Genomic DNA, 10,000 nt, shown 5'->3' with positions numbered 1-10,000 from the left:
CTTAATTTTTATTACAAAGTAAGGCTATTTTAATGAGAGCATAATTTAACCTGTAAGAGATTAAATGGATATATAACATATCCGACAATAATGAATATTAAAGTAAGTAAAAGCAATAGTAACATATTATACGTTAAAAAGCATGGTTATTTGATATGCAGTGCGAATACTTGTAATAATTATATATATATATATATATATATATATATATATATATATATATATATATATATATATATATATATATATATATATATATATATATATATATATATATATATATATATATATATATATATATTTGCATTGAGATGGTAATCTATAGAATGATAATCTATTTATTGATATAATATTTTATCAAAAGTATAATGATGATTACAGAACAATAGGTAGTTTCTAAAAACAAATTTTAATTACTTTAAGTGCGTCAACTGGAGTCCACAATTAGAAGTTTCAATGAAAGCCTGTGGTGAAATACGTTTATGAAAAATAATCTACTTTGTTTTTTTAGAAAATATGATAAAAAGGCGAAAATAGATTTAATGCATTATAAAAATATCGAGCGTTTTTTACTTCTTTAGTGGAAGTTTTTCCTACTTCAATTTTCCAACAGTCATACCCGTACCTCACCTACGCACTGATGCAGCGGATGGCTGCATGGACCACGGGAGTGACAGTACGGAAGAAGTTAAGATTTTCGTAGTTTTTCTGATTTTTTTTCCATACACAGTTAAGAGACAATACCGATGCCGCACAAATTGAGCGACAGATAGTCCAAATTCTTTACATTTTCAATAGATGCCCACAAATGACGGTGGACGCAATATGGAAAGAGTATGGACGTCATGAAAAGAGTATGCCTGGCATTGGAGAGTGTACCAACCGTGTGTCACACAATTGTACATAATTATTTTGTATATATTATGCTTGTATCTGCGCTCTTCCCTCGCACTAAGAAGAACCTGAATGATAATGTCTCCGGTTTTGCTCTGTAATATTGTCTGTCTCTCGAACATGTTATGTCCTGTTGCATTGAGGTTTTGTATATAAAGGAGAGTGTTCCGTAATAAACAACTCAGTTGATTGCACCCTGCCTTTGAGTTCACAACCCTCTCTCAGTCCGTCACATTGGTGACCCCGGAAATCGACTCGCTCCCACCGCCTTCCACCCCCACCCCCTCGCCCCTTCATCGTTGGTACTATGACGGACTCTACGGCAGTTGGTGCTGCGGCCGCTCCATTCAAACTTTCATCGTTTGCCAGCGGAGAGGCGTTTGCTTGGTTTCAGCGCGCAGAAGTCCAGTTTCGTATCAGGGGCGTGACTCGCTCAACCACTAAAGCGGATTATGTTCTCGCGGCGATACCCGAGGACACCTTCCCGGAAATATCCGACTGGCTTTGTGAACAAGTAGACACCCCAATAGCGTATGACGCCCTCAAAACATAGCTTCTGCAGCAGTACTCGCCGTCGCCAGCCGCCCGTATAGCAAAGCTATTTCAGCTCTCGCAACAACCGTTGGGGGACCAAAGGGCTTCGCTTGCCCTCAGGGAGATGATCAGTATCGCTCGCCTTCAACCTGCCGCAGACGGCTCTCCTCGTGAGGTGAACCTACTTCATGCCCTTTGGATACGCCGTTTACCCGAACATCCTCACGTCGTACCCGGAAGTTTTCCGTCCAGAACTTCGCCAAACGCCCACGGTTCCTGCCAAGCACGGTATTTATCACCACATCAAGACGACGGGACCCCCAGTCTTCGTAAAATTCAGACGTCTGGCACCGGAACGATTGGCAGCCGCCAAACAGACGTTCGCCGAAATGGAGGAAATGGGCCTTTGCCAAAAGGCCTCCAGCCCATGGTTGTCACCCTTACACATCGTTCTGAAGAAAGACGGCTCCCTCTGTCCGTGCGGAGATTACAGGCGCCTGAACATGCAAACAGAACCGGATCACTACCCCCTCCCAAACATTGCCGACGTGACCTCCTACCTGCACAAAGCGAAGGTTTTCTCTACGCTCGACCTACTGAAGGGGTATTATCAGGTGCCTATGAACCCAAAAGACATCCCCAAGACCGCCATCACCACTCCGTTTGGTACATACACCTTCAATTACTCCTGTTTTGGCCTTCATAATGCTGGGGCAACGTTTCAACGTCTCATGGATGGCATCTTAGGGGACCTCCCTTTCTGTGTATGTTATGGGGATGACATACTTGTGTTCTCCTCCTCAAAAGAGGAACACCTCCGTCACCTGCGCATCGTGCTCGACCGCCTGCAACAAAACGGCCTTGTAGTCCGGTACGACAAGTGTACCTTTGGCGCCAACGAAGTGTCATTCTTAGGGCACCGTATTACTCCTGAAGGAGTCCATCCCCTCCCGGAGAAGGTACAGCCGTTCAGAGCTTCCCCGCGCCCTCGACCGTCAAAGCTATGTAGGAATTCTTGGGCATGATCAACTATTATCACCGTTTTCTGCCAGGCATTGCCGCCACTCTTGCTCCCCTCTACGCCTCCCTCAAGGGCAAGCCAAAGGACCTGAAGTGGGGTCCCCTTCAAGAAGCAGCCTTCTGCAATGCAAAGAAGGCCCTATCAACTGCTGCGGCTCTCACTTTTCCTATCCCACACGCCCCTCTCCTTCTCTCCACCGATGCCAGCGACGCCGCTAATCGGCGCAGTTTTTACTACTACCTCCCATCCGCCGCAGTTTTGCTACTACCACTTCAGATTCGGGGCAACCGCGAAGAAATGTGCCAAGGATTGTCAGTGGCCAAAAAAACGTGTAAGTTGGCCATCGCTTGTGGCGGTGGCCTCCCATGTTTCTAATCTTTTCTTTTCACAGGATGCAGGAACGGGCATGCAATTTTTGGTAGACACGGGTGCTTGTCGTTCTCTTTTGCCAAGGAAACTCTTCAAGGCACGACGTAGTCTGTCTACATCTGCCGACGTCCGCTTGGTAGCTTCCAACGGATCTGCGATACCCACCTACGGTTACGAGAACCTCACATTATCGTTCGGAAACGGTAAATTCAATTGGAAGTGTCTCGTTGCTGACGTCACAATGCCAATCCTCGGTGCGGATTTCCTCTCTCATTTCCACCTTCTGGTCGATGTCGCCCACCGACGATTGGTCAACACAGACTCGTACTTGTCGACACCTCTTCAACCCGCCCCCTCTAACCTCGCTCTCCACATCAGCGCACCCACGGATGCCTACACCGCCGTGGCTGAAAACAATTGCACCCTCCAATACGTCCCTGGGAAAATGAATCCCGTTGCCGATGCCCTGTCAAGAAACACGTTGGCTGCCGTTCAACTGGTATTGGATTACAACGCCCTGGCTGAAGCCCAACAACAGGATCCAGAGTATCCAGCTTGTAGGACATCCTGCACGTCTTTCCGTTGGGAAAACTTTCCCCTCGAAGACTCCAACACCACCCTCCTCTGTGACGTCAGTACTGGTAGACCGCGACCTTGGATTCCTGCTCCCATGCGCCGACAGGTGTTTGATTTCATTCACGGCCTTTCACATCCCTCGTGCCGTTCTACTGCACAGCTGCTGAAGGCAAAGCTCATTTGGCACGGCATTTCTAAGGATGCTAAGGATTGGGTCCGCGCCTGTACTTCTTGCCAAACTTCCAACGTACATCGACACACGGATTCAGGAGTGGGCACCTTTCCTCAACCTCAGCGTCGTTTCGCACACATTCACGTCGACGTTGTAGGCCCCCTACCCACGTCACAAGGCATTCGTTACCTGTTTACCGTCATCGACCGCTCCACTCGTTGGCCTGAAGCCATTCCCATGGAAACTGCAACGTCCGCCTCATGTACATCTGCCTTACTCTCTGGTTGGATTTCAAGATTCGGTATCCCTGAGCATATTACTTCTGACAGGGGAACCACTTTCACCTCTCAATTGTGGACGTCATTAGCGAATCTCCTGGGCATCACCCTACATCAGACAACGGCCTACAACCCCGCTGCCAATGGAATGGTTGAACGTTTTCATCGCACCCTCAAAGCAGCTTTGATGTCCCGCTGCAAGGATTGCAACTGGTTTACTCAGCTTCCCTGGGTCCTCCTGGGACTAAGGACCACTCCTAAAGAAGCCCTCGACGTCTCGGCAGCTGAAATGGTGTATGGCGACCCGTTGGTCGTCCCTGCCAAATTTTTTCCTTCTATAACCTCCTCCGACGATCTCCAGCGCATACATCACGTCGTGGGAAAATTTACTCCGTGCCGCCAGACTTACAAGCCCCCAGCGAAGCATCACATACCAATGGACTTGCACTCTGCAACGCATGTCTTCCTGCGCAACGACACTAGCAAGCCACCACTAACGCCCCCTTACACGGGCCCTTTCCTTGTGATCCGACGCAGTCCGAAAGCATTCCTACTAAACATTCGGGGCAAAGAAGACTGGGTCTCCATTGATCGTCTAAAACCTGCTTATCTACTGCCAGATGACCCGCCTACAGTTCGCCTCTCTAGATCAGGGCGCCCTATTTAACATGTACAGTATGTCATTTTCAGGGGGGAGCCATATGCCAACCGTATGTCACACAATTGTACATAATTATTTTGTATATATTATGCTTGTATCTGCGCTCTTCCCTCGCACTAAAAAGAACCTGAATGATCATGTCTCCGGTTTTGCTCTGTAATATTGTCTGTCTCTCGAACATGTTATGTCGTGTTGCCTTGAGGTTTTGTTTATAAAGGAGAGTGTTCCTTAATAAACAACTCAGTTGATTGCATCCTGCCTTTGAGTTCACAACCCTCTCTCGGTCCGTCACAAGAGTATGGACATCCTGGCACATAGGCAACCTTAACGCCACGTAAGGAGAACATATGGTATACATAGAGTGCGAAGGTCAGGAAAAAGAATGAATGCAGTACAGAAACAGTGGATACAGTACGGACACATTAGTTCAGTAGGGACAGAGTACGGAACAATACTAGTCATTAAATATGCCAGTGGATTGTTAGGCCGTCATCATTCACATTCTGGCTTCCAATCACGCAATTACTCATAGGTGTGGCTTTCAAGTCAAGAGAGGAGAATGCGAGGTATGATAGAATTGGTCCTTCAATTGATATGGGTTGTTCAATCCGCCTTAGAGTTGCAAAGGAAAGAAGATGAACGCAAAAAAGAAACATGCGAAAGAAAAGACAGTGGGTACGACAGTGGTTACTCAAAAGACCATAGTTTGTCCTGTATGAGAAACTCATGAAGGAATTGAATGTAGAAGATCCAAAATGCTTTAAAAAGTTCCTATAACTTGACCCCGGCATCTTCATGGAACCAATTATGGGAGGCACATTGCCTGAAGAAACCAAAGAACAGTGGGTGGTTCCACAACAACTATAAAGGACTCTTCTCCATTGTTCTACTGGCTTTCATTATAACTGACTGCAAGTTCCTTTTTTGTGATGTGATGGTGCTTCTTCAGATAGAGGCATTTTCAATGACACAAGATAGAAAGAATATCTGGAGAACGAGGAGCTTGGGTTACCCAATCTCGAACCTCTACCCAGAGATGATATACCAATCACGTACTTTCTGGTTGGTGATGGCATATTTGCCCAGAAGACCTGCTTTTGAAACATCTGCCATTGTGGAACATAACTGAGTCACAGCGTATCTTTAACTAAAGATTGTCAAGAGTAAGGAGAGTTGAGGAGAATGTGTCTGACATTACCATTATTCGCTTGCGATCTCTACTAACAACCATACCACAGAAACCAGACAAAGTCGTGGTGGAACAATAGCGTTGTGGTGCTGTATCCTCCACAACTTACAATGAATCAGAGTATAAATGCAGATATTTCTGTTGACATGGAACACCTACATACTCGAGCTTGTGCCGGGAAGGGGAGAGAAAGGCATGAACTTACAGACACTGGAGGAGTGACCTCCGCTTCTGTGTACTATCTATGCACCCACTTCCATACTGTCTCATTCTTATTTTATACTTTTCTCCATCAACATACAGAGTACAAAAACCACGGATATTACTAATGGTTTCAGATGCAGTTCTGAGAGTATGTGTACAACATAGATTTTTATCATCTGCACGCAGTAATCAGTAAGCTGGTGCGTGCAATCACTTATAAAATTCCGCGGCCGATGTTGGTGGATCATGGCGGATGTGGCATACATACACAAGGTTTGGCATGGATATGGTACGCTTAATTACTCAAATATGTCATTATTTGGGAATTGTATACTTTATGGACACTTTTGAGTAATTACCCAAATTTTAATTTGGCATATATTTTAAATATATATATAAAAAAACGTCGGCATCACGAACTCTTGTTTGGTTGATTATGTTGGCGATGTTAGTTCCATGTCGTTTGGTGAGGAAACAAGATTTTTTTTTTTATTTTTTTTTTTTTAACTTATTTTTCCAATATAGCGATTTTTTTTTCTTAAATATGAAAAAGTAATAAAAGAAAACAATAGCTATGCGTAATTTGGCAGTATATGGAGAGCGTGGTTTTGTAAACAATTACCAATAAATTAGTGTGCTAAAAATGTAAGGATTTCTCAAAAGTAAACCGGTTCCGATAATACATCTTGCAAGAACTAAATAGATAACATTATCTAACTAGAAAAATATATTACACAGATTATTTGAACACAACTGAAAATAACATTTTCAAAGATGACTGGAAGGTTTGTTAAATGGAAGAGTTTATTCTTCCACTCACCTTTAAAATGAGTATATTATGGGATAATTTCATGAATTCCAGCCTTAACATAGTCTGATTCAATCATTGTTCGGACTTTTTTCATAGAACTACCAAACTAAATATTCTCACTTACTGTATATGCACCTCTTAAATACTGTACCCACTATTTGTGCACATTCACTAGGTGTGTAGGTCGAAGTAACACCATGCAAAATAAATTGTTTCCTCAACATATATTGATTTTGTGACTCTAGTACCTTATAAAATACAGTAATCAACCAGAGTCGTTTATTACTATTACTTAAGAAGAGAAAATTGAGATGGGAAACCAGTTCTATCAAGAAAAACTAAAGACAATGGTGTGGGAGACAGAATGGCCAGCAATAACAAAAAGCACAAACAATAAAAAGTTAGAAACTAGTGAAGCACAGGCGGATGGCTGCTATGGGAAAGAGACTGGTTAAAAGACCTTTGCTTAACATTCCATCAAATATCATATATTCATTAAAAAAAAAATTGTAGTGGATGATTTAGTCAGCGAAAGCAGTATTAGAAATTCAAAACAAGAAAATAAACTAAATGGTTGTACGAGTAACATATCATAACTTTCTTTTTTTTTTTCTTTTTTTTAGGATATAACAAACCAATTAATGTTCCTAAAAGGATTTAAAAGATTAAAAAAAAAAAAAACGATCTTAAGCGTAAAGTATAGGAAAAGTACGAGCAGTTTTTTTTACCTCCAAATTAAATATTGTAATTTGTTGCAATGCAAATGTGGCATCATACTTCTTATACCAAAAAAGAAAAAAGAAAAAAAAAAGAAATGAATAAAAGAAACAGGAATAAAAACTTGAAAATTGTGATAAAAACCATAATAAAATAATTAATCTACATTAGAGGGATAATTATTAAATTTATAGGTATTATGGATATGAAAACTATTATTCTGGTATTGATAACTAAAAACAGTATTTCCACCAAGAGAAAACAAGGCTTACAAGTATATAGAAGGGGTCCAGAAATATTTACAACATGAGAAAAGATCATCATTATACCTTTAAAGGAACAGGTATATTGAAATTCTTATCAAATATAAAAAAAATATATGAATTATAGCTGAAAAGGCAAAGGATGGATAGTAGCCACTCTTTTACCTATAAGAGAAGAAAAGATTATATATCAAACAAAAAATTTATCAAGATGAAGAGGAATGTTATTCATTTAGTAGAGCTTATATCTTATACAACATAATATGCTGTAAGAAGGGATACATAGATACTTAGACAATGGTTTCTCTTATGGAAACTAGATACAAACTTAATTTCGGTAGTTGAGTAGGATTGACATAAATTGTCTTAAAAAGCATTTGGTAAAAAAGATCAATACCGGTACAAGGTAGAAAAGGCCTACAAACAGTCATCAACACTCCAAAAAAATAAATTTTCAGCTATCCAAAATTTTGTTCGGTTATGATCAATTGTTGCATCACAGTTGAAACAAAAGTGACAAGGATTTATTTTTTTTCTTTAGCTTAAAGGCTGGATAAGGCTTGAAATATAATTGCCGCAAAAAATAATCAATAGTAGAAGTAGAACAAGGACATGAAGTATTTGCCTTAATTTGAAGTTATTCACCTATTACACACTTAAGACCGTTTTTGGTATTTATTTCTATATCCGATTATGGCATTTTTTTAAAAACATATTGCATGCGTTGATAAGATTTCGTATAATAAAAGTCCCCCCTATGGTGTTGAAAGAAATCAAGAATTTCTAATAATATCCAATGATTTTGATAACATTCATTCACATGTTTGATTAAATAAATTAAGAACAGGATTGCCGAAAAGAGTTGACAAAAATAAGTGAACACAACTTAGAATTCTTCACGGAGTTACTACTCTACGCCTAGGCTCATCACTGTTTTGCACTAACTAATAAGTCAATCCCTAAGCTAATGTATGTATGTAATTATTTCTCTCTCTCTCTCTCTCTCTCTCTCTCTCTCTCTCTCTCTCTCTCTCTCTCTCTCTCTCTCTCTCTCTCTCTCTCTCTCTCTTAATATGTTGAATATTTTCATTTTTTGGAAATTAGTCAAAATTGTACGTATTTCGATAACTTATCCCCTGAGAACTCCCATTTTAGTTTTAAAAATAATTAATTTATCCCAATTTATGTTATAAGGAATAAAATTACAATAATTGAATTATTCAACGTTCAATGCATTTGGTTAACTAGAAATGAGAATTTGGTAGGTATCCAATATTATCATTCTTCGCTCATGATTACCTGCTGTTTGAAAATAATTCTTAACAATATCAGTGTTCTTAGACTTTCGTTATAATAATGTAAATATAATTAAGACAAAACAGAATCATTTTTCTTTTCTCCGAGGATTTATAACATAAAATTGAAACGCAAAAAAAAAAAAAAAAAAAAAAAAAAAAGGAACAACTGACTTCTTACCTGTGTATGGGAGGGATCTCCGTGATGACTCATTTCGTGAAAAGGTGATTTTTCAATAGGCAAAAGAACTAAAGTTGTGAGAAGTACTGTAGAGCTCTGCTCCAGATCTCCGTCTGTATTTATGGTTGATTAGATGCTATAGCGGCACAGGGTTATTCATTCTGAAGTAATCGCCTTATCAGTTTAATCTACGCATTCGACCCAGAATACAAAGGAACAACCGGTGTCTCTCTTGTCATTTACCCAAGATATGTGTTCGATTCATTTGAAAGTTGGCTTCGTGAGGAAAATTTATTTCTTGCCACTATCGATCAACGTGAATTTTTGATGTCATCGATAGTTCTTCATAAATTTATCATATTTATAACATATTAGTAGAAGTCTTTATACAAAAGTTAATATCATACATACATTACTTGATATTGAAGAGAAATAAGAAATATTTCAATCAATGACGCATTGGAAATTACAAGTACTTACATCCTGGTTTCATATCAAATTTTGAGATAAGGTTGTGTTGATTCATCAATATCGCCCATCAAAAAATTAAGAATTCAACTAATAGAGATAATGAATTTGGAGGACTTCATTTCGAAAAAAAAAATAGTAAAGAAAAAGCATAGTAATATTTCTCATCATACATTTTAATTTTAACCTAAAAATAAAAAAATGAAATTTTTTCCCCACTACGTGTCATCTTACATGTTACATAAAACTGTTATGATCATTTTGAAGTTATTTTACAAGGCTAAATCAAGGTATCGTTTCGGTGTATATAGTATTTTGGAACATTTACAGATATTCATCAATAAAGGAATGTTTAGAGTAAAGGTAA

The 10,000-nt window shown here is 39.7% G+C and overlaps 1 protein-coding gene across 3 annotated transcripts in view; it reads right to left on the bottom strand.

Moving 5' to 3' along the window:
* Positions 1–10,000, bottom strand: part of LOC137655721 (uncharacterized) — a 33,571-nt gene that overhangs the window by 641 nt on the left and 22,930 nt on the right. The window contains exon 1 of one of the 3 annotated variants that reach the window (XM_068389741.1): positions 9,166–9,337. The exons of the other annotated variants lie outside the window; for them this stretch is intronic. Coding sequence (XP_068245842.1) covers positions 9,166–9,198 — 33 coding nt within the window. The 5' untranslated portion in view covers positions 9,199–9,337. Of the gene's footprint in view, positions 1–9,165; positions 9,338–10,000 lie in introns of those variants that run through there. 3 annotated transcript variants of the gene reach the window in all.

Source organism: Palaemon carinicauda, chromosome 16, assembly GCF_036898095.1.
Source record: "Palaemon carinicauda isolate YSFRI2023 chromosome 16, ASM3689809v2, whole genome shotgun sequence".
NCBI lineage: Eukaryota > Metazoa > Arthropoda > Malacostraca > Decapoda > Palaemonidae > Palaemon > Palaemon carinicauda.
The sequence above is the reverse complement of the archived record's forward strand: the minus strand, read 5'-3'. Positions and strand labels throughout refer to the sequence as shown.